Source organism: Microtus pennsylvanicus, chromosome 10 (genome assembly GCF_037038515.1).
Source record: "Microtus pennsylvanicus isolate mMicPen1 chromosome 10, mMicPen1.hap1, whole genome shotgun sequence".
In the NCBI taxonomy this organism is placed as follows: Eukaryota; Metazoa; Chordata; class Mammalia; order Rodentia; family Cricetidae; genus Microtus; species Microtus pennsylvanicus.
In genome coordinates, this window is record NC_134588.1 from 48300566 (window position 1) to 48326063 (window position 25498).

At 44.3% G+C, this 25498-nt stretch overlaps 1 protein-coding gene across 1 annotated transcript in view; it reads right to left on the reverse strand.

Moving 5' to 3' along the window:
- Positions 1-19899: 19899 nt before the first annotated feature.
- Positions 19900-25498, reverse strand: part of Xpr1 (xenotropic and polytropic retrovirus receptor 1) — a 145029-nt gene continuing 139430 nt past the window's right edge. Inside the window, exon 15 of the mRNA XM_075988290.1 lies at positions 19900-25252. Within this exon, the coding sequence (XP_075844405.1) occupies positions 25192-25252 (61 nt within the window). The 3' untranslated portion in view covers positions 19900-25191. The remainder of the gene's footprint in view (positions 25253-25498) is intronic.

Below are 25498 nucleotides of genomic sequence, written 5' to 3' on the forward strand. Positions count from 1 at the left end.
CAATAATGAGAGACGTACAAAGACAAGCTAGAAGAGAAAGTTGAGAGGGGTGTAGTCAGCCATGTGGCCATTGGGTACCCCCAGATAGCAGCCACCGTAGTTTCTTCTCTACCTCCCCGGACACACACTCGCACACGTACACACACACACACCAGCTCTCCCATGCCACAGTGTCCGCAGCTAAAATCTAAGAAGAGCAGAGTGTGGTTCTTGCCAGCCCATAGCCTCTCCTGCTGCCCAAGATTGGCAGGGGAGGAGCTCAATGGGACAGGGACCTTTGGCAGGGACTTCAGCTCCAGACCTCACTGGTTTGGCAGCTTCTCACCCTGGCTGAACAGGGACTGACTACCAGGCAGCTGCTTCCGAGTTGAAGTCCAACTGCAGCTTTTGATTTCAGAGCCCTAATCACAGGGTGGTGACTGAGATTAGGCAAACTCCCCACCGCTCCTCCTCACCTGCGCAGGGAGAGCTGTCATTAGCACAAGAACAGGGTCCTGTCACTCAACAGTCACTGTCCTGCGGCCTAGAGCCTTCTCGGTTCTGAACAAAGGACTCTGGGAGAAGAAAAACCTTGGAGGGTGAGGAAGCTTGGAAGTAGTTTTTGTGATACCTTTGACCTTGAGAAGAGACAGAAACCACTCTCTGCTCCAGCTAATTGGCTTAAGGCACAGCAGAGACGGTGAAAAGCTGTGCTGGCAGCGTTCTCACACCAGCAGCTCAGTAAGAAGCTAGGCCTATTTCAGGGAAAGCTAAAAAAAGGTATTTGACAGGATTCAACACTATGCTGAGTAGAGTCTGCCTAAACAGGATAAAAATATCTTTCTCAAATCCTCCATGAAACAGCCAACATGTTACTAAATGGTGCTTTCCACGGCGGCCCCATCAAGGGTAGAGACTGAGTGAGGACACTTGGAACGCCATAGTCGTTTATTGTGGTCCTTTAAGGTGCGGGATCACTTAGAAGGTGCAGTCAAAATCATTACACTTATTGGTTGATGTAGATATGATCATATATTTTACTTTTGAAGGCTACTGTGAAGTTTTGGGTTTCGTATCTGTGCCATTTTACTTTGCTCTTATTCCTCCCCTCCCCATCCTTTTCACCACCACCACCTCCCCCCCCTTTGCTAGTCCCCTACCTCCTCCCAAATATCCTGCCTTTTTTACATGATTGTTTCCCATAAAAACAGAAGCAACATGGACACAAAATAAATGTTAAAATGCAATTTCCTTAAATACCAACGCTAGTCAAATATACAAAGTTGAAAGAAAAATATCTTAGGCAAAAAAAAAACAACCCACTAATCCATTTAGAGACAGATTTGTTTGTGCGTAGTTGTAGCACCAGTGTCTGGAGGCTGAGACAGGGGGATCTCAAGTTCAAGGCCAGCTTGGGTTATATAAGTGGGATCCTATCTCAAAAACAAATGACCTAAAATAATGATAATTCATCTAGAAATAATCTTTACAACAGAAGCACTTATAAGAGAGTTGATAGCGATAGTGCCTATAATACAAGATAACTGAAAACAACTCAGGTGTCCATTGGTGACAGAAAGGATAATTTTGTCCTAAGTTTAAAATGAAATATTGTACAGTACAGCAATGGAAACGAACAAGAGATGGCCACAGTGCAAACAGACTGGGAGTCTCACTATCACGTTGTGGAACAAAGTCAGCTGAAAAAAAATAAACAGTTAAAGAAGCAGCTTAAGTGCTTGCTATGTAAGCAAGAGGACCTGGGTTTGGATCCCCAGAACCCATACAGGAAGCTGGAAGAGGCATTGCAAGCCTGTAATCCAGTCTGGAGACAAAAGGATACAGGAGCTTGATGGACAGTCAGTGTAGCCAATAGGGGAGCTCCAGTTCAGAGCGTGCCTCAGTCTCAAAAACAAACAAATAACAACAACAACAAAATAACACTTTAACATGGAAGGTGACTTAGGAAGGTGTTTGGGTGAAGGCTTCCCTCCAGCCCCTGGCATCCTGGTATCCAAAGAGTCTGGAATGTTCCGGTGGAAGTTCCACCACAAGCCCCTTCCCCTAGGAGTTGCTTCAGTCCAGACTCTGCCCCCAGAAAGCCCACCAATCAATGACCCCTCCCCAGAGATGCTCAAGGCCAGTCCCACAGGTATTTAAACTTGCCCCCACCCCCACCCCAGAGAACAAACACGTGGTTTTCTGGTCTTCATTTCTCCTTTCTGGGGGGCTGGAAAGCCATCCAGAGTGTTTGTATCCATTAAACCTGGGCCTTTTCTAATTCGGTTTGATTTGGTCTGATTTAGATTATTGCATTGGCAGGGAGGTTTATTGGTGTGCAGAAACTTTTCAGGAGCTCAGAAACAACCTCTGACCTGTGCACTTGCAGACTCCTCATGCACAAAATTGAACTATACACTCCTTAAAGACCCCAAAAACTCTACCAAAGAACTCTTACAGCCGATAAATACCTTTTGTGGCAGGATACAAGATCAACTCCAAAAAATCAGTTGCCTTCCTATACACTAAGGATAAGGAAGAAGAGAGGGAAATCAGAGAAGCATCACCTTTCACGATAGCCACAAATAGCATAAAATATCTTGGGGGTAACTCTGACCAAGGAAGTGAAAGATCTATTTGACAAGAACTTTAAGTCTTTGAAAAAAGAAATTGAAGAGGACACCAGAAAATGGAAGGATCTCCTTTGCTCTTGAATTGGGAGGATCAACATAGTAAAAATTGCAATTCTACCAAAAGCAATCTATAGATTCAATGCAATCCCCATCAAAATCCCATCAAAATTCTTCGCAGACCTGGAGAAGACAATAATCAACTTTATATGAAAAAACAAAAAACCCAGGATAGCCAAAACAATCTTATACAATAAAGGATTGTCTGGAGGCGTTACCATCCCTGACTTCAAACTCTATTACAGAGCTACAGTATTGAAAACAGCTTGGTATTGAAATAAAAACAGAGAAGTCGACCAATGGAATTGAATAAAGACCCGGACTTTAACCCACAAACCTATGAACACCTGATTTTCTATAAAGAAGCTAAAAGTATACAATGGAAAAAAGAGAGCATCTTCAACAAAGTGTGCTGGCATAACTGGATGTCAATCTGTAAAAGAATGAAAATAGATCCATATCTATCACCATGCACAAAACTCAAGTCCAAATGGATTAAAGACCTCAATATCAGTCCGAACACACTGAACCTGATAGAAGAGGAAGTGGGAAGTACTCTACAACACATGAGCACAGGAGACCACTTCCTACTTATAACCCCAGCAGCACAGACATTAAGGACAACATTGGATAAATGGGACCTCCTGAAACTGAGAAGCTTCTGTAAAACAAAGGACACTGTCGCTAAGACAAAAAGGCAACCCACTGACTGGGAGAAGATCTTCACCAACCCCGCAACTGACAAAGGTCTGATCTCCAAAATATATAAAGAACTCAAGAAACTAGACTGTAAAATGCTAATAAACCCAATTATAAAATAGGGCACTGAGCTGAATAGAGAATTCTCAACAGAAGAAGTTCAAATGGCCAAAAGACACTTAAGGTCATGCTCAACTTCCTTAGTGATCAGGGAAATGCAAATCAAGACAACTTTAAGATACCATCTTACACCTTTCAGAATGGCTAAAATCAGAAACACCAATGATAGCCTTTGCTGGAGAGATTGTGGAGTAAGGGGTACACTCATCCATTGCTGGTGGATGAGTGTACCCCTTGTGCAACCACTTTGGAAAGCAGTGTGGCGGTTTCTCAGGAAATTCGGGATCAACTTACCCCTGGACCCTGCAATACCACTCTTGGGAATATACCCAAGAGATGCCCTATCATACAACAAAAGTATATGCTTGACTATGTTCATAGCAGCATTGTTTGTAATAGCCAGAACCTGGAAACAACCTAGATGCCCTTCAATGGAAGAATGGATGAAGAAAGTATGGAATATATACATATTAGAGTACTACTCAGCAGTAAAAAACAATGACTTCTTGAATTTTGCATGCAAATGGACGGAAATAGAAAACACTATCTTGAGTGAGGTAAGCAGACCCAAAAAGAGGAACATGGGATGTACTCACTCATAATTGGTTTCTAGCCATAAATAAAGGACATTGAGCCTATAATTCGTGATCCTAGAGAAGCTAAATAAGAAGGTGAACCCAAAGAAAAACATATAGGCATCCTCCTGGATATTAACCTTCATCAGGCGATGAAAGGAGACAGAGACAGAGACCCACATTGGAGCACCGGACTGAAATCCCAAGGTCCAAATCAGGAGCAGAAGAAGAGAGAGCACGGGCAAGGAACTCAGGACCGCGAGGGGTGCACCCACACACTGAGACAATGGGGATGTTCTACTGGGAACTCACCAAGGTCAGCTGGCCTGGGTCTGAAAAAGCATGAGATAAAACTGGACTCGCTGAACATAGCGGACAATGAGGAATACTGAGAACTCAAGAACAATGGCATTGGGTTTTGATCCTACTGCACGTACTGGCTTTGTGGGAGCCTAGGCAGTTTGGATGCTCACCTTACTAGACTTGGATGGAGGTGGGTGGTCCTTGGACTTCCCATAGGGCAGGGAACCCTGATTGCTCTTTGGGCTGATGAGGGAGGGGGACTTGATTGAGGGAGGGGGAGGGAAATGGGATGCGGTGGAGGGGAGGAGGCAGAAATCTTAAATAAATAAATAAAAAGAAAGAAAAGAAAAAGGTGAAAATAAAAATAAAAAAAATAAAAAAAAGCGCTCTGGGTTCTATCTTTAATCTTTAGTGGCACACACACACACACACACACATAGGCACACACACGCACACACAGGCACACACATGCACACACACGCACGCACACACAAATTGCAAAGGGATATTTTGTAAAGATGAATGGGATATTACTTTATGTTTTGACATATCTGTGTATCTGTATTTTTCACAGTTTTCCCTGAATACTTACAAGCTTTCTCTCTCCACCTTGCTTGGGGATGCCCCCGCCTGCCTTCTCTGCATGCCCCTGGGACATTCCTCAGGATCTGGCCCAGCCTCACACTGCAGAGACCCAACGTGAAAACCATCTAAACCTTTGTCATTCCAGCCCTGTTGCTCAGCACTGGGTTCAGCATGACGTCACCAGCTGTGCTATGAAGCTATGAGGTCAGGCATGTCAGCTCTGTGGAAGTGGCGTCTTCATGAGAAGCTCAGGGGTGGCCGATCTTCTCCGTCTGTTCCCAGAGTTGCTGCCACAGTCACTAGCAAGTTGACTCTTGACCAATGCTCAACCCCATTTTAAGCAGCCTTGGGGATAGTGCAGGGACGTCTTTTTGGCCCCCAGGAAAGCAGGGGGTGAAAATCCTGATTGATCATTATTATAATTTTATTTTTATCTTCTGTTTATATTTTCTGAGACTTTGTCACTTGTTGCTCAGGCTAACAGAAGCTGGCCTTGAACTCTGATTTTCCTGTGTCTTCACGTTGAGTTCTGGGATTACAGGCAAGTAAACCACCAAATCCTGGGGTGGGTAATTCTCTACTGCCACCCCCTCCCCCCATTTGTCTTTTGTAAGCATTTATTGATTGTATGATTATTGATTTATTACATCTGCTGCCCCACTGATTTGTCAGGGTAAGCTGGGGGCTCCTGGTACATGTGAGCAGAGGGCCTTACCTGGGTGGCAGTTGATCTGTTTGGAGCTACCTCTAGGCCGCCACATCTTGTGATGTTGTTGTCCACGTTGGCATTGGTCTCATCTGCATCTGCACTCAGCCAAGCTGGACTGCTGAGGCTCTCGTACGATGGGGATGCAACAACACTGAGTACTGAGGCAACGGGAATGAGGTCACCAACTGCTTCCTAGGAGAAAAGAAGGGGGAAAGCCACCAGGGGAGGTGCTTCACCCGGCCTGAGCATAGCTGAGGTCCAGCAGTGTGAGTGGAGGGAAGCCCGTGTGCGAGGTCGCCTTTGGCCCATTCTTCAGTGTCCTCTCCTCAATTCTGCTACTGCTAATATGTATTTTTAAGAAAAGTGACTTTCTGTGAAGATTTCAGGAAAACAAGGATCCTGGGTGTATTTCCATCTGCCCCTTGGATGCTCCTGCCTACCAGCTTTGGCTAACTGGTTACAAATGAAAAGGGTCACTCTCAAGGTTATCCAGGACAGAGCAGGTAAATGCTTTTTAAGGTAGGGTCTCATCCATCCCAAGCTGGCCTCTGAGTCTCTGTTCAGCCTGTTCAATTAGCCAAGGAAGACACTGACCTCCTGATCCAAGCGCTCAGGTTATAGGTGTGTGCCACCATGCAGTATGCCTGGCTTCACGCAGAGCTGGGGACTGGATCCAGGGCCCTGTGCATACGAGGAGGCTCTCTACCGGCTGACCAGCTGAGCTCCCACCTGACAGCTCAGTGCATAATTTTGGGTAGAGGGGTCAACTATCAACTGAAATACAGGGAGGATAATGAAAGACTTTGGAGATCTGAAAAGGTTTTTGAGTGCTCTGTCTTCTTCATCTTTTCAGTGCTGTTTTACAGACAGCTTTTGCTGGCTTACGTGAGCTGGGTAGCAAGACCGGGGCGCCATGCATATCAGGCAAACACTACCACCGAGCCACATCCTCAGCCCTTTTTAAAGTTTAAAATCTTACTTTGAAACAGCATTTTGCTAAATTGCCCAGACTAGACTTGAACTCGCCACCCTCCTGCTTCGGGAGGAGCTGGGATGACAGGAATGCACCCGCCATGTCTGGCTGCTGTTTTATGATTCCATAAACTTCAGAAGAACTGTCATAGAAATGATTTTACCATAATAATGCAAATTGTGTTTAGTGAAACTTCTCCAAGAATACTGACCTGTTTTGAGTTTTCCATTTGTTTATAAATTCTCAGTATTTCTGATGCTGAACACTTGGGACTGACTTTTGAACAAATTGTAACACTTAATGAACCTCTAATCAGTGAGTGACTTAGAAATTCCTGACATGTTCATTTCATAACTGTTGCTAAAATTCCTTCCCTGGGGGAGACATAAACAGCGTTTACTTCTCTTCCTAAGGCTCCAAAGACAAACCAAGGTACGTGCAACCAAAGAGCACACTGCAGAACCAATGAGTCTGTTAGGTATAATTAGATACAGAACAATGGGCAAGGAGTTCCAGGCAAGAGGATGAGTGGCCTTAAGGCAGCCATGCCGGAAGGTCTGCACCCAAACGGAGCCTCCCTTGCTAGGTCTGCTCACGTATAGACTACTAGCTGCCTCTGAAGTCAAGAGCAGCTAGGCAGAATTGTAACAGGTTTGGAGTGGCTGGGTAGTCAGGTGAGTCTGTCCAAACCCCTACTTCTATGGGGGAGTACCAACAGTCACCAAGTCCACCTCTGATGTCCTTTGTTAAAGCAGGCACAGCTGAACTCCTGAGGACAGTAACAGTTTGGTTCAAAGGGCAGCCCTGGGTCATACTCAATCCCCTTCTCTTCTGGAAGGATGTCTGAGCCCTGGAGAAGGGGACATGGGTGTTTGAATATTCTCTAACCCCAGTTAGTTACCGAACTCTGGTGCCCAGGGATAAATCCCTCTGTTTCCAGAACATGGCTGTTGGCAAGTTTCAGGGTTTTCTCCTACTACAAAACAAGTCAGGAAAAGGATAAATAAAGAAATTGTGAGAAGAAAAATATTGCTGGGCAGCGTTGGCACACTTTTAATCCCAGCACTCAGGAGGCAGAGACAGGCAGATTGCTGTGAATTTGAGGCCAGCTTGGTCTATAGAGCAAGTTTCAGGACAGGTTCCAAAGCAACACAGAGAAACACTGTCTCAAAAAAGAAAGGAAAGGAAGGAAGGAAGGAAAGAAAAGAAAGAAAGAAACCAAAATGGACACGAACTGCAGTAATAGCCCATGACTGTAGCTGGTACATCATTTAACAAAGCAACAACAGTTGCATCTCCAATGGGTTATGACTTCCTTGGTCACATGATCTGTCTAAGTTCCCAGTATCCAATCAGAAAGTTGGTTCAATCTGTAACAACTCCTGCCAATATTCCACGAGCTGGCAAATCTCGCCTCGCACTTCCATCATGGAGCATGTAGGATCCACAGTGGTGGAGGACTATGATTTTCCTGTCCTTAGTTCTGGAATGCAGCCAGCAGCAGTTGTGACAGACTAGCACGGGGATTCTTAACAGTCTTAGTGCTTCCGGGAGCACCTGTTGCTACTTCCACAAGGTTCTTGTTCACTCTTTAGCATTTACAGACCGAGACTGTTGCAGGCTTTCCCTAACACCTTGATGGGTATCGTGCATCTTACACAGCCATCACCCTTTCAAGAACGCCACAGTAACACTTGGTGTTTGCACCTGCTACTCGGGCTGGTTCCCTACATCAGAGAGCATAGGGGTTAGCACTGTGGTTGTAGCTGCCGTTGTTGCCTCTTCATCCGCCATACCTGGCTGCTGGAGGCAGCCTGTGCTGGGCAAACTATCTCACTCCTAGCACAGCCTAGTACACGGCAAGAAAGAAAGGCCCCCTGCTTAGTTTGGGGGAAGATAACTGCCCACCCCTGGGATGGATTTGATCTTCTGCACCTGCATTATTTGAACAGGGATGCTTTCTAGAAACTTTTTTCTGGCTTTAAAGACTTCCAGAAGTTCATTAGCATCAAATTTGGCTTTCTGTCCATTTTGTTTTTTCTTATTTATTTATTTATTGTGTATACAATATTCTTTCTGCATATATGCCTGAAGGCCAGAAGAGGGCACCAGACCTCATTACACGTGGTTGCTAGGAATTGAACTCAGGACCTTTGGAAGAGCACGCAATGCTCTTAACTGCTGAGCCATCTCTCCTGCCCCATTTTGTTTTTTCTTCAAGAATTTAGACTTGATGCAATTCTTGCACATTTGCCTCTGAGTAGCCCAGAAAGACCTTTCTTTTTGCTACTCTTGGCTGTTCTCTCACTTGATGGACACCCTTGATATGTTGGCATAAGTCACTAAGATCTGTCAAAGCCTTACCTACTTCATATCTATGGGTCTTGTTCCACCAAAGGGCTCAGGAAAGCCACTAGGGCTCCAAGTCCATCTCAAGGTCAAGACTGAATCAAGTCATCCTTTAAAGTCGCTGGTGAACAATCCCATGAGACCCAGTCAACTGGACATCTAACGCTGCTTTCCTCACACCCAGTTCCCACAGTAGTGCCTGTCCCTCCCCCATAGTCCTCCAGTTGGTGGTCTCCATGGCAACCTCCATTGGTGATGGTCAAATCTCTCTAATGGTGAGTAAATCCACCAGGGACTGATCCCCCTCAGAGTGTCTCAGGTTCTGCAGTCTGTGTCTTAAGGGTGGATATGCGGTGACATTGCTCAGCTTGTGTGTCCATGGCACTCAGACCGAACCCATCTGCCTGCATCCCCCACAAACCAGCCCGAGAGACTTGAAGCTTTTCCCCGATTCCAGGAATTCTAGTGCTGAATAAGCTTTGATTCCCATGGTCTCTCACACTGAACCATTCTTAAGAACTGCCACCAGCTGAGTGGTGGTGGCCACATACATATTCCTTTAATCCCAGCAGAGACAGACGGATCTCTGTGAGTTCGAGGCCAGCCTGTACTACAAGAGCTAGTTCCAGGACAGTCAGGGCTGTTACACAGAGAAACCTTGTCTCAAAAAACAAACAAACAAAACAAAACAAAACATGTCCCCCAGCATGTCCCATAGGTCACCTCCCTCTTCCTGCTTGCAGGGTGGGTGGGGCGGGGGTCCTGGATGTCCCCTGTCTTTGTCTTGAAGATCACACCCGAGGGGCATCTTTGTTACCTGGCTTCTTTCATAGATCCTAGGTTAGGGGTCCCAGGAAGGGTTCATTAATGTGGATCTGATTTGTGTTTACCCTTCTGTCTCCTAGCTGTGAGAAGTGGGACGCCAACACCTCCATCTCATCTACTAGTCTCTCTTCTATGCAATTTCCCCAGTGATTCAGAGGCTTATGCAGAAAACCCTAGGCACAGGTCACTTTTCTGTTGCCGTTCCTTCCTTAAGCACAGAGTCTCAGTCTGGACAGCCACCTCAACCTCAGGAGCAGTTCCTACCTCTTAGGCCACCTCTGCAGCCACCTGCTGATACCCTTGTCTTTGGTGTGCTGTTTTCAGATGGAAATATCTGCTCCAGATCTTCGGTTGTTCTCAGGGCATCTCCGTACTCACAAGGTGGACCCCGCTAACAAGGCAGTTTTACCACTTCATACCCTATGGGAGACTGCCATTCAGAAACCCCCTGCAGACCCATCCCCTTTGCTCTCAGCCCCACGCTTCCTAATGGCCAGGGCCAGTTGCCCTGCCAAAACGTCAGCCACTCTTGGTCTCTGGTCATTGAGAACTTAGAATTTTCCAGCTCTAGGACCCTGTGAGCTCAGAGTTCAAGGGAAAGAGAGGAGAAAGAAGAGCCAGGGCCATGGAAGTAAGCAGGGCTCCAAGTCCACTTCCCGATCTTCAGACCCCATGTGTCCTTTTCTAGAGGGTACAGTACCATATATCTGAGCCTTTGATTCAAAGCATGTATTATGTCCTAAAAGAGATCCCACATGCTCACAGCGCATGTTTTGATCTGGCACTACAGGTATATTCTCATTGTATTAATTAGTCCAATGCTCATTTAACCTGGAATCTTCTAGATGGTGCCTTTGTGGTACCATCAGTGAGTGTCATAGCCATGGGACATGCCCCCCATAATATTCCTCTTGTGCTGCAAAGCTGGTTTGGGGGCCTATAGTGATATTATATTGAGTCCTATGCCAGTAGATCAAATGCTTTCAAAGGCGTACCCAGGCAGGTTAGACCTTGGTGATAGATTTATAAATCTTTTTCTATAGACTCTGCATGCTGTTGACCCATGAATAGCTTGTCTCCTCTTTACATCCAAGTGTTTGATAGACACTTTGACCCTCTGTTACTGAGCCAACATGAGTGGCCAGTGACAGAGGCTTCCTGACGTCTATGGGCTAAGTCACTGGACACCTGTCTGTTTTGTTGTCTATGATGGATGCTGTTTTATGGGAGCTAACATGTGTTTGTAAGACTCTCCCTGACCCCTTAAAACCTTCATTTTTTTTCTGACCAGCTGGTCAGAACAAGCCCATCCTAAGACACAAATGATATCTCCGGGACTGAGCACAATCAAGCTTCACGAGGTGGGCCAGACCTCCTTGTCTCTTGTTCTTCCCTAGGGGCAGACCTACGAGTGTGTGGGGACCCCGTGAGACCCTGAAACAAAAGCAGAAAGATAGGAAAGGTCAGCTTTGCTTGTGGGTGAGGGACGCAAGGCAGTGAGGGATGGTAGCTATGCCACAACCTCAAACATGGCCTGTTGTTTTGAACTCACTTAAGAATCGGTGAACCAGGAGTTGGTTGAAGGCACACGCCTTTAATCCCAGCACTCAGAAGGCAAAGACAGGTGAATCTCTGTGAGTTTGAGGCCAGTCTGGTCTGCAGAGTTCCAGGACAACCAGGGCTATACAGAGAAGCCCTGTATCTTAGGATTATTATCACTGTGAAGAGACACCATGACCACGGCAACTCTTGTACAAGAAAACTTTTAGTTGAGGTGGCAGCTTACAGTTTCCATTATTCCATTATCATCATGGTGGTGTGCAGGCAGACATGGTGCTGAAAAAGTAGCCAAGAGTCCTACAGCTTGACCTGTAGGCAAGAGGAAGTGGTCTTTCTCAGTGGGGGTAGCTTGAACAAAGAAGACCTCAAAACCCACCTGCATAGTGACACATTTCCTCCAACAGCCCACATCGATTCCAACAAGGCCACGCCTCCCAATAGTGCCCCTCCCTTTGGGGGCCATTTTCTTTCAAACCACCATACCTTGTCTCAAGAGCACTCTCCCCACCTCCCCCAAAAAAGAACTGGTATTTGTTCCTCTTTAAATGTTTGGTAGAAGTCATCAGTGAAGCTATTTGGCCTGGGCTTTTATTTGGTGACTTTTAATTACTAATACAATGTCATTTTTTTTATTGATTTGCTCATGTTTTCTACTTCATCATGATTCAGTTTTGGGACGGCATGTATGTCTAGGAATTTCTCATATATATATTTCTTTATTATGTTTTGCTACTAAATGTTTTATGTAGTTATTTTTAATCTATTAATACATCTGTCAGAACCCCTGGAACTGGGCTTACAGACAGTCTTGAGTTGACATGTGAGTGCTGGAGAATTGAACCAGGGTCCTCTGGAAGAGCAGCCAGTGCTCTTAATCACTGAGCCATCTCTCTCCAGCCCCTCCATTTCTTTTTACATTCATTGGCATAAACTGTTCATGACAATTGCTAATGATCTTTTATGTTTCTGTAGTATTAGTTGTCACTTTAAAACCACTATTTTTAAAGAATTATTTATTTTCATTTTATGTGTATGGGTGTTTTGCTTGCATGTATGTATATATACCATGCATGTGCCTGTGGCTGCTTGTGGACATCTGCACCATCATGTGGGTGGTGGCGATAGATCCTGGGCCCTCTGTAAGAACAGCAAGTGATCACTGAGTTCTCATTCCAGCACATTTTTTTTAAAAATTAATTTTATTTGCTTTTTTTTCCTTTTTGAGACAGGGTCTTTCCATATAGCTCTGACTGCTCTGGAACTCACTATGTAGATCAGACTGGCCTCGAACTCGGAGAAGAGATCTGCCTGTCTCTGCCTCCCTGGTGCTGGGATCAAAGGTGTGCACCACCACCACCCAGCTGTTTTCATGTTTGTGCATGTGCCTGTTTGTGCATAGGTGCAGCAGTGTGTGTGTGTGTGTGTGTGTGTGTGTGTGTGTGTGCATGTAGAAGCTACAGGACAGCCTTAGATACCGTTCCTCAGGGGCCATCACTGTTCTTTAAGACAGGGTCTCACGCTGGCCTGGAGTTTACAGATTAAGGATAGGCTGGCTGGCCACTGAGGGTCAGAGATCCTCCCGTCTCGACCAGCACTGAGATTACAAGTGTCTACCATGCCTGGCTTTTTAACGTGGGGACTGAGTTTAGGTTCTTGTGTGTGTGAGGCACATCACCAACTGAGCTTTCTCCTCAGCCCTCCCTTTTTGCCACCACCCCAGTCTCGTTTTAGAAATTAGTTCAGCAAAGCATTTGTTCCATTTTATCTTTCTAAAGAGGTGACTCTTTGTTTCATAGATATTGCATATTTTTGTCTCAATTTTTATATCCTTTCATCTCCTTCCTCTCCCTGTCTGCTTCTTTCTTTCTTTTTCTTGGCCCTTGAGACAAGCTCTTGCTTCATAGTCCAGTCTAGTCGAGAGTTCACGCCCCACCCCAGCCCCCTGCATTCTCCCTGCTGGAGCTGCAAGAATGGATTGCTATGGTTGGTACCTTGTCTACATTTAAAGTACAAAGATCCCACAAGACCTGTCACCGCATCTCAAGGCACTGGTGGCTGTAAATGTCCATCAGCACTGCTCTGGGTGTAGTCCATAGACTCGAGCGTGCTATGTCTCCATTTCTGTTTAAAGACGCATTAAATCCCTTTGTTCATTTCCTTGGCTCACGGGTTATTCAAAAGTAGGTCATGTCATTTCTATGTATTTGGTGTCATTTCCCAAGTTTTTATTTCTGATTTCTGAGTGTTTATGTTTTGAGACCAGGTATTGTTATGTGTCCCAGCTGACCTCAAACTCACAATCCCCATTTCACTCTCCAGAGTGTCTGGGATTACAAACATGTACTGCCATGCCTTGCTTTTGTCAGGGGTATTATGTTGTCATCAAAAAAAGATAGTTGATAATTTGTTTTAAAATCGAGAATTGTTTTTATGAACTATGGGTGCAGAGTTAGAGTTCAATAGGACTGTCCATAGCTTACTTTAGTGGTTCTCAACCTGTGGGTTGCAATCCCTGGGGTGGGAATGGGGTTGAGTGATGCTTTCACAGGGGTGGCCTAAGAGCATCAGAAAACACAGATATTTACATTACAACTTCTTCTTGTTTGTTTGCTTTTGTTTTGTTTTTAGAGACTGGGTTTCTCTGTGTAACAGTCCTAGAGGTCCTGGAACTAGCTCTGTAGACCAGACTGGCCTCGAACTCACAGAGATCTTCCTGCTTCTGCCTCCTGAGTGCTGGGATTAAAGATGTGCGCCACCACCGCCGGGCTACAACTTCTAACAGTAGCAAAATTACAGTTATGAAGTAGTAAAGAAATAATTTTATGGTCGGAGTCAGCACAGCATGGGGAACTGTATTCAAGGGCTGCCACATCAGGAAGGCTGAGAACCACTGACTTAGTTGTTCATGATCCAAGGAGCTAGGGTGATGGGCGTTCACAGTCCCTAGAAACTGCCTGGGACAATGGCTCTGAGTTCATTGTCTCACATCAATAAAGATTAACGATGCAGACACTGAGTGGGAGTCAGCTTTATCAAGAATTACGGAAAAGTGAAAAGCTGAGGAGACAGGTGGTAAACTCCTAGAGAAGGGTTTTCAGTAGAAGAAAGTTTGAACTCCTTGTCTGGCATTTCCAAGGCTGAGGTCATTGCTAAGACATTGGATAGTTGATGTTTTTCTGTCAGCTTAGTGGTTGCTCATGAATCTACTGATATTTTAATTATTGTCTGAAGCCCCATGACCCGGCTTCCGGTCCCATGGTTAAGTCTAAATTGGTCTATTTATCATTAGACACAGAAATCAAAGGCTGGGGTGGAAACCTGCTAGCTCAGAGAGGCTGGAGAGCAGCTAGCACACCTTGCTGTTTGGGTGAGGACACTACAAGTGATACATCTCTTCCTTCGTCCCAGAACGAAGCAAGCTCAAACTTTAGTCCCTGCCCTTTCCTTCCTGGGCCTCTTCTCTATTCAAATTGCTGGCTTCTCCATTTCCAATTCTGGTCAGCTAGTCACTGGTTCTGCCCCAATTCAAGGTATTACTTTATTGGGCAATCTCAGGAGTGTCAGAACATAACCAAAATATCCCACAACAATTAGCTCTCTGGGCAACCATGAGCCAAGACCATGGAGGGTTATGCTCTTTGTCTGTCTGCCCTGGCTGAAGGTAGATCACACACTGTTTGTGCACTGCCCACCCAGCTAGGGGTGGTCGATACACCCACCTCTGACTTGTGCTTTGCTAGCTGCTGACCTTGAACTTGACTGTCCTGGAGTTTTAGCCCCAGCTTGTGTTGCCAGTGATGACCTCACAGGTGGCTTTCTGGGTGTTAAGTAGATTCTTCTTTGTTCTTACACGGGAGTTCACTCTATCACAGTTGCTGCCGTCTGTTTTGGTTACCTTGTATTTAACAGTTCCGTATGCTACAAACTGCATTAGATGCAAGAGTGCATGAAAGCAGGGGTGGGGAGATGGCTCGGTGACTAAGAACACTTGTTGTTATTGCAGAAGACCCAGCACCCATGGCAGCTCACAACTATCTGTAACTCCAGTCCCAGAGGATCCAATGTCCTTTGCTGACCTCTGTGGGCACCTGGCACACACATGGTGCACATGCATACATATAGGCACAACCCTCATTCACATAAAATGCAATTAAATTTTAAAAAAAGAGGGAGAGGGAGAAAGAGAATAATGATGTCTTATGTCCCTCAAGGGCTTCAGGGTGGAGGGCAGCTGGCTTGCCAGCCCTGCAGATCTCTGTCCCTCCCATGTGTGCAACTCCATCATTTCACACCCAGCTTATCTACCTTCTGCCCTCACCTTGCTGCACTCCAACCTCTGTTTGCACTGCAACCTGTGTGAGTAACAGTTTTCACTGCAGGCCTAGGCCTTTTCTCTTGCTATGTACAGACAGCTAGATCCTTCATCACTTTCTCCCGATCTATCGATCTATCGTAGACGATGTTAGGTGCTCTGACATATGTTCCATGCACTAACACATAGCCTGCAGTTGTTGGACAGAATGTTCTGTGGGTGTCTGCAAGCTCCATTTGATCTGGGATACAATTTTACTCTGACGCTTGTTGGCTTTGTGTCTGTACGACTGGCCCATTGCTGAAAGTGGGGGTGCTCACCTAGTCTGTGTTGGAGCATCTCTTCCCTACTGGTAACTCCCTCACATTTGCTTGCTTTCTTCGTCTCCTAGAGCGGTTAAGTAATTTAGTGGTGTGCTTTCTGTTTATTATAAGTCCTACAAAAACATATGTAGAGATTACCTTTTGGAAATAAAAATTTAACATTGCCATAAAGATGGAAGCACAAAATACACAAATAAGCTCTCCACCTCCATTCCTCCCTACTGATCATGGGGGCCAGCCATCATAGCTGACTAACTCTTCTTACAGCACAGGTCTTCCTGATCAGGGGGACCAGCCATCATAGCTGGCTGACTTTTCCTACAGCACAGGTCTTCCTGATCGGGGGACCAGCCATCATAGCTGGCTGACTTTTCCTACAGCACAGGTCTTGCTGATCAGGGGGACCAGCCATCATAGCTGACTAACATTTCCTACAGCACAGGTCTTCCTGATCGGGGAACCAGCCATCATAGCTGGCTGACTTTTCCTACAGCACAGGTCTTGCTGAGCACTCCACATCTGTTTCTCCCGTCTTTCTACACGAAAGCTTTCCCGGATACAGTAATCTTGGTTGAGCATTTTACTCTCCCTGCAGTCCTTCCAGGACTCCAATGCCATTCTCTTTAGCCTGTCCAATGACCGCCAGCTGGAGAACTGAGGCACGCTGGTGTGTTTTTTTTCGTGCAGTCTTGAGACCTTTCTCTTCCTTCTTTCCCTTTAGAACTTAATTCTTTTTTTTTTTTTTTTAGCTTGGTCTAGATTCAGGATCTAGTTAAACTGACTAGAGATCTTGACTTTCCTTTATGCAGATGTGCCATTTTCTAGGCTCAGGGGACTTTTGTGTTATTTCTTTCGATAAACTTTCCATGCCTCTTCTGCCAGCAATCCAAATATTTTCTCTTAATGCTGTCACAAAGACCCTGTAAACTTTCTCTCTCCCAACTGTATATTCTTACATCACCATTTTAAAGCCTGGAGTCTCTCTTCTGTTTGATCCTTCCTACTGTTGCTTCTTTCTATTGTTTTTAATTTTCCCAAGTATTTTATTTTTAAGGTTCTTCCATCTGTGGTTATATTCTCTGAGTATGGAAAGATTTGTGTTTTCTTCACCTCTTTGAGTATCCTCCCACAGTGGCTATACACGCTCAAGCTTCTTTTAGTGGTTATTTTCACGTCAGTTTCTGGACTTGATGAGGTGAGGTCATGCTTTCCTCAAGCTCTTCCTGGGTCATCTGCACACTGAAGGAGTAGGTATTTACAAGTTATTCATTCCACGGTTCTTCATCTGGCTTTGTCTATGCGTGTATTTCCTGATTTCCTAAGCTGGTTACAGTCACCATTTCCACACTGGCTGGTTGATGCTAGGTCCTGATTTGCAGGGAGTCTGTTGTTAGTGTACGAGTTGTTTCACTATAGAGGATGGTCTGTGCCGGTTTATCCCAGATACATTTACTCTTGGTGTGTTGCTGAGAAAGAACCAGAAGACTATTAAACAACAGCAGTCTGTCTTCTTAAACTTCCCTCTGGGGTTGGAGGACGCCTGCATACTTTTCCCATAGTTACCACGATGGGATTCTATGTAACTACATGCAGACTCACCGCAGATGAACTAACCCCAGTTCCATTCCTGTGTCATAACCATGGCCACTATCGGTACTAAATGTAATCTGAATAACTAGCCCATTCAAGACCAACACAACACTGGGGCAGGACCAAGAGCCACACAGCTATAGATTGCCTATTGCTGGGGACTTGTGGCCCAAGATTCCTGCAACTAGCCACAGGTGATGCTAGCTGCAATATTAGGCCAGCATACTGGGGTTATATGTATTCTCTTGGCACTGAAGCTCTTCCTAAGGCTCCGTGCATAGGCAGGCCTGGGAATGGGGTTTCATCTGCAAGTTCCAGAGAGATGTCTTGTGCTTACCCTGGCTTCAGTAAATAGGTACTTGAAGCACACTACACTGCACTTAGCCTGAGGCTCACAGTAAGTCATGTTATCATTGGATTTTACCATGATAAGCCTGGATCTGGGTTTCGAGTCAAAGGCCTCGACTTAATGGGAATTAACTGAGGAGGGCTCCTTTCAGTAAAGTGGAAAATGCCTCTGCTGGGCTGCCCGAAGTAGAAGAGGGTGTGGTGGCAAGGGCATATTTTATCTTTCTTTCCTTTCTTTCTTTTTTGTTTTTTCAAGACAGGGTTTCTCTGTGTAGTTTTTGGAGCCAGTCCTGGAACTCACTCTGTAGACCAGGCTGGCCTTGAACTCACAGAGATCCATCTGCCTCTGCCTCCCAAGTCCTGGGATTAAAGTCATGCACCACCGTGGGGCTTTTAGCCTGTCTTTTCATTGTCATGCTAAAACCAAGCACTGTGGTCTCTGACTGGATTTCCTTAGCTGTCCAGAGTGTAGTGTTTTTGGTGCCTGAACTTGCAATGTCTGTAGGGAGATGGTAATTGGAGCATCTTGACTGCCATCTTGTTCTGTTCCACACTTTGTTTTTTAAGGGATGAAAAGTACCCAGGATAGGCTTTAATGATTGCCCCAGACAGATTGAAGAGCCCCTGTGATTTGGGAGAGAAAATCCAGCTTATTCCAGTGCAAACACCCAGGAGTCTTGATCATTTTGCTAATGGTTTCATAAAAGTAACTTTTACCATCTCAGGTTCATAAAGTTAACAAAACCAACTTCAGTGAAAGCCAAGTAATGTTGACTGAGTACATAGCAGGGACTCAATAAATGTGTAAATCTTTAAAAATATAAGAACTAAACAATGCCTTTAAGGGGGAAAGTGGGAAATCAGAAAGGATAAACTAATATTTTCATAACCTTTGAAAAAGGTTTAATTAAAAAATAATCAGAAAGATACAGATGCTGAAAGTCCAAGGATTTTGGATGTGCTGGTAAGAAGAGCCACTGGGCTTCTGGGATTATGTAGGATTACAGATTTATCTGCTCTGGGTCTTAATTAAAATTAAAACTGCCCACTGGCTCACATGTAACTGCAGTGCTGTGTACTTGGCAAGCATGAAGGCCACAGGCAAACAAATGCTGGGCTACAGGAAAGGGTGGCTCTGATGGCTCATGCCACTTCCAGCCTAGCCCGCTAGCTAGGAAACCCCATCACCATATAGTTCTCAGCCTGCAGAGAAACAGAAGGAGAGGGAGCAACAACATGAAGGTGACGGCTCTACCGCTCGGTCAGTAGACCGTTTCCCTCTTTTCATCTCAGGGCCAGTGAGTTTCCTAACTTCCCCTAGTCAGACATCAGTGCTACTCTACCCAGGACCCAGCAGGAAGAGCTGCGTTCCCCACCTTGGGCATGAGCTGTGAGGCAACAAGGGTGTTGCTGTCCAGCATGCAGTTACACAGAGCATCTCATTTAATTTGTGTAAGAAAAGATAAAACTTGCTGGATCAATTCCATTGTTTTAGAGCCATACCTTGAAAAAAGAAGCCATTTAAGATTATTTAAGATTATTTGAGTTTTGGGGGCAGGGTCTCTCTCTCTCTCTCTCTCTCTCTCTCTCTCTCTCTCTCTCTCTCTCTCTCTCTCTTTCTCTCGTCCAGGTGGCCTGGAACTCACTATTCAGCCAGGGACTGCCTCAAACTCATAGCAATTCTCCTGCCTTAGCCTCCAAGTGCTGGAGATTATAGGCATAGACGACTATGCCTGCCTTTTTAAAAAATTGTTTTTGAATTTGACAAATTCTGCTTTTCTAATTCACCATTGTAAGCTGTTTGTGCTGGGCCCATATACTTATTAGTACTAAGGGGAATAATGATCAAGAATCCAAGACCCCCCAGAGAGAAAGGCACACAGTGACACAAAGCACTCCCCAGACACAAGTCAGCAAACTACTGGAAAACAGAGCTTATAATAACGAAAAAGGCCAGTGTTTTGAAACCAATCACTTATTTTCTTTTAAAAACACATAAGCACATTAACCATCTAGAAACTATAGAACAGTACCACATTGTGCATTTAACCTACTTATCCAGAAGGGAACTCCACAGGTCATAAGAATTCTACCCATAGAAGAAGGAAAAAGGAGACAGCTAATAGCATAGTCACAGATACGACGTGAGTCCAAGCAAGCATTGATTCTTTGACGTCACCTTTTCCATTCACCAGAGTGGAGAGTAGGGAAGAAAGCAAGGGAGCAAATGGGGCAAGAGTCACCCACAGAGGACTAATCACAATCCATAGTTACTCTTGACAACTATAGCTCAGGAAGTCACAGGACAGCATCATCTGACCAACACGGTGTGGCGGGGTGGAGGGGTGTGTGTGTGTGACACAGTAGAGAGAGGACTTGAAAGAAAAACAAGTTTCACCCTATTCCGTCCTACTCTTCACTGGCACAAGCTCCTGTGCTGACCCAGTCTTCACAATGGAATAAAGCTTCAAGGGTTTTGTTCTTTTTGCAGATGAAACAGGAGTGGTTTACAATTTTACCTTAACAGTTCAAACAATAACAATGTCATAAAAACTCCTTCTCCCTGTCCAGAGCACACTAGTCTTGCTAAGGATGTTGGGAGAAGTGTAGGCAAGAACTTCAGGAATAGTGTTTGAAACAGGGAGGCAGGACCCTGCCCTTTCTCACAGGTCCACAGCTGTCCAGCAGTGCTGCTAGCTGCCCTCTGACTCGTGGTGGCTCACATGGATAGGCGCCAAGTAGAAATTAAGTTCAGAGGTATACAAGATGAGAATCAATAGACACCAAATCCAAGGCAAACAACAGGTCATTTGATTGTCCTCCTGGGTGGATGGCACCATACAAAAACAAAACAAAACAAAACAAAACTGAAGCTGGCATTGGTTTAATAAAATAAACCAAAGGTCTGCTACAAGGAAACACATTCAGTTGTAAATTGATAGGATTCTCCCCACTTCAGGGAAAACTCATCTTGTCCCCCTCACTTCCTCATCCACCATAAGAAAATACATTCTGAAAGTTGCTTCCGGGGGCAGCTCAGTATCGGCTTTGAAAGTGTGTGAAAAAGGCATCAGGGGCCACACCCATCAGTACCTCTTCTCCATCAGGAAAATGTTTGTACTGTCTGACTTCAGCTCTCTCAAATCTAAGGAGATGCTTTTGCTTTTCGCTACTATTCATTGAATAGAGTGTGGTTAATGCGGGCTACATGGCTGATTTGTCACACGCCACGCCACAAATGGATGCTATAACAGAACCAGCTCTGTCCCACACAACCACATGTTCTGTATAAACTTGAAATAGGCAGGTTGGGAGCTTTAGGATTTAATATCGTGACTGATAGCAGAACCGCAGAAATCCATGTTGAAGCGAATGACCAGCAAAAACCAATAGACCAAGTAGAAAACAGATCACCGTTTTCAAAATTCAATCTAAATTTCGATTTTCACCTGGTCAATAATGACACTGGTTTATTAGAGTAAAGTACGGTTTCTGTAGTCGAGGGAGATCAAGATTCTACATGATCAACTTTTAGTCTAAGTTACCTTAATTTTAGAAACCAGAGTACACTGTTCATAGTAAGATGTATCTATTAAGAGGGAGGCAAATTTTATTAGACTAGTAAAAGAATGACAACCTAAAACATATCGATGAAATAGTATCATCACTTCAGAGAATCCCAGGGGTTTACTATAATGTCAGAGACAGTGTTATTTCTAAATTCTTTCCTTAGAATAAGAAATCTCTGTAGTTACTCCTCAGAAAATTGAATTCAGGTATAAAAACTATTCTTAAATGATGCAGTGAGAGGAAATGGAGGCACAGAGGGACGGAAAGGTCATGTGATTTACCTAGTGCCCTGTTCCTGCTGCCAAGGCCCAAGTCCTCTCTGTTATCTCCAACTCAGTGCTAAGGTGCATCTGTGTGGCTCAGTTCCACTCTTGCCTTGCGCTAGGTCCATCTATTGGGAAACTAGGGAGCCATGTTGGGAAGACACCACCTGTGAACTGAGTGCTCTCATTCGGAATGCTGGGAGTCGTGGCTAGGAAGTCGGGCCTGCTCTAAGAGTTCGTCCAGATTCTTGCTGAGTTACTGGCATTCTTTCACACTGTGTCCCCGAACCTACGAAGTCTTCTAATAATAGGGTGCTGGAGACGAAAAGCCAACATGACACACGTGACTATCGGATGACTTCATCTCTGATCATGCCTTTGTCTCTGTACGAGAGGACATTATCAACGATCCATTGTCACGCCATGGCAGCTTCTGCAATAGGCATTCATTTGTTAAGAACAAACCGCTAATAGCTCTCTTTGTACTCCTTTGCTTCCTACATTGTATAAAATGGAAAACAGACTTTATTCTCTATTGCATTCCTTTTGGGAGTATTTTAAGCACTGTTAAAAATGGAGTCCTTTTCAAACAAAACTAAAATTAAGGACTAGTCTGTAACATGACTGTGGTGTGGATTCACTTCTAAGATTTCCATCAGGAGTTTCAGGGTACAGGATTATGCAACTGAACATTAGCAGGACACACTGCCGACAGTGCTTAGGCCAGATGGAATCAAGGAGAGAAAAAAGCACATTGCCTTTTGAAAGGAAAAACTGAAATGCACGCTTGGTTTCCCAAATTCGTTGGATAAAGTAATCTCTTTAGAGTCAGGGAAATGAAGCCGGAGTGTGTAAGAAAGTACTGGGCATCTGCCGTGGTAAGCTGGAGAGCATGTAAGCCTTACTTTGAGTAGGCAACAGGACAAACGCCAAAAATGAATACACTCTATCTCTGCATTATTTATGAAAGAAATACTACTGATTAGGGCCTGGATCCTAACAGGTGGAGAAAGACCAAGCTGGCCACATGTTAACTGATGTGACTGACGTGAAAACATCAAGGAGTTAGAACGGTGGAAGTCAACTGTGTGAGTTTCTGCATGTCACACACAGACTGACTACCAGAGAAAGAAGCTGCCAATTCACTTGGCTCCGGATACACAGTACCACTGACTTTATTGTACAAGAAATCCTAAGTCACTGGACTTTTCTATAGAGTCTTAGTACTTGCTGATGTTACCTCAGAGACCAGTGAGATCGATCACCTGCTTTAAAGTATAAAAACCTAGGTTAGGAAAAAAAAATTCTAAATAGAAATAATGCAACCTTTAATTTACAAAGGGTCTCTAAATTGTTACCACTGATTATTATAAAGTATACAATTTATTTAAAATTTGTTTTTTAAAAATAAATGTTTCTTCTTTAGTTTTGGGGCAAGGGACATGCTTGGCATAACAAAAAGCAAGAGAACCTACAACACTGTATGTACTTGCGGGGATATGAATGTATGTGTTAAAATCTCATTTCTGAAAGAAGAAAAAAAATTGAACTCTGTCAGAATAAAAATGAAAGAAACCCTTTCTAGAAGGAAGGTGATGAGTTAATAGGTGGAATTTTAGTAGTGCAGTAACTTTAATGAGGGACGGTTATGATGCACAGGCAGGGCTCATGACAAAAGGGAGGTTAAAGGGCAGCAGCCAACTTTTAAAACAAAGCAAGTGTTGATGGCCGTCTTCCTAGTCATTAGTTCTCTGTTTCAAGTTAATGTGAAAAGGAATAAGTGAATGGATTCTGACGGCTCTCCTAGATCCCAGGGGTGGGGGCACTAAAGCTGACCTTACCTTTTCCTAGTATTTATATTAATTTTATTAAAGAGTGGTTCTCCTCCCCATCCATGCTGAGAGAAAACCCAAGGTCTCAAGAATGCTACGCAATCACTGCTACCAATGATCTATACCAATTGCTACCAATGATCTATACCCCTAGTCCTGAAGAATAGTAAATTTGATACCAACCACTTCAAGAAAGTCAAATGTATGTTTTTAGGTTTCTCTAGAGAATTTAGGAAGATGGGATGAGATAAAGAAATAAAAATGTATATTTATAGCCTGAAATTTCTAAGAAATATAGTTTTAAAAGTATGGCCAGGTTTAGAGGCCCCAAATTAAAAAGGGTTCTATCATGGGAGGTCATAAAATCCAACATTCACTTTTTAATACTGCTGGCCTTAAAAATGGCTGCCAAGGTCTTCTCTGTCCATGTAATTTGAAGGATAAAGGATTTGTTCTACATGCTCAAAAGTACAGCCCCCACCAAAGACTTTTAGTTTGATCAAATTCTGGGTAAAGTAGATGAGACAAGAAGGGGAATTATTTAATAAGGGTCTCAAGAGTCTGAAATTAGGCCTGCCTTTCCATTCAGCCAGGAGAACTCAGACTCGCTTCTCCTACATGCAGAAGCAGATGGCAGAACTTCATTATTGGGACTGGTAAATGGGCGAGTGTATCCTGCACCTGTTCCTAAAGACACAAGTATCCGAGCCTTTGCTCTGAATGTCTACCAGTGGGAAGCAAGTGGATGCCAGGTCATGACAGTGACACTTGGGACTCTAGAGCAGCAACTTAAAATTTAGCAATAAAACTTTGGCTTAAAGTTAAAACGAAAGAGGAAAAGTACAAACTGGTACAAACTGTTTCCTGGAAAAGGTATGTGGGCTTGACCCTCCCAAATACCATCTACCCTTAGTTCCTCCTGCCTCCCTTCATAGGAGTAGTATCATTCACTTATGGTTAAGTTTCATAAATAATGAGAAGACCATATGTAACGAATACATCATATTCCCCACCCACCCAAAACCCTCCCCAAATGAGAAAACCCACGTCAAATTAAAAAGTAGCTTCGTGGAGGAGGGTGCTGCTCCAAGCTGCACTTTCCCTGCAAGTGCTGCCAGTGGCTCTATGCTGGCTAGGAAGGAAGGGAAACTCTCCACAGAAACTGACAGAAAATTTAAAAACCAGTGTCCGGTTTCAAACAGTCAAAACCGGGCTAGGCAGAAGCTGAGTTATGTCCATGCCGTCCATCAGAGGCCTCCTTCCAATGCCTGTTCCTCATCCTGATGGGCATCTGTGTCTTTGTGATTGTAAACAATCCATAAGATATTAGGTTTTTGTTCCTTAAAACATCCTCTGATTGGCAAAATGAAGTTTTTGTTTTAAAAATAGAAAATGAAGATTAAACCAGAAGAAAAGAAAAGAAACACAGTGAGCTTGCTCGAGTCCATAGGACCCGATCTGAAGAGCCCGGGAACGTGTTCTGTTTTCTCCTGTTCTCAGCTGGAAAAAGGTGCTGGAGGTTGCGTTGGTCAAGGGAAGAATTGTAGAGTAGGAAACCAAGGATGTAAATCGAGACTTCAGAGAATTCAAGTGTTAGCTTCGTCGTCTGTATCTTCTATCAATACCTTAGTGTCTCGAGTCTTGGATCTAGGGTAATCAGAGGAAATAAACATGTAACTGATCTCATACAGTGCTCATCCTAAACAGGAACTATCTACTGCAGAAGGCGGACAAGCAGGAACAACAGTGGGTTATGTTTAAACATCAGAGTAGCTCTCAAAAACAGACAGGAGTTTGAGTACCGACTACCCAATACAATGCAGGTGCCTCAGTTAAACGGTTACCACTGCTGATTAACCGTTTAAACAAAATGATCGGTTTCTTAGGACTCTG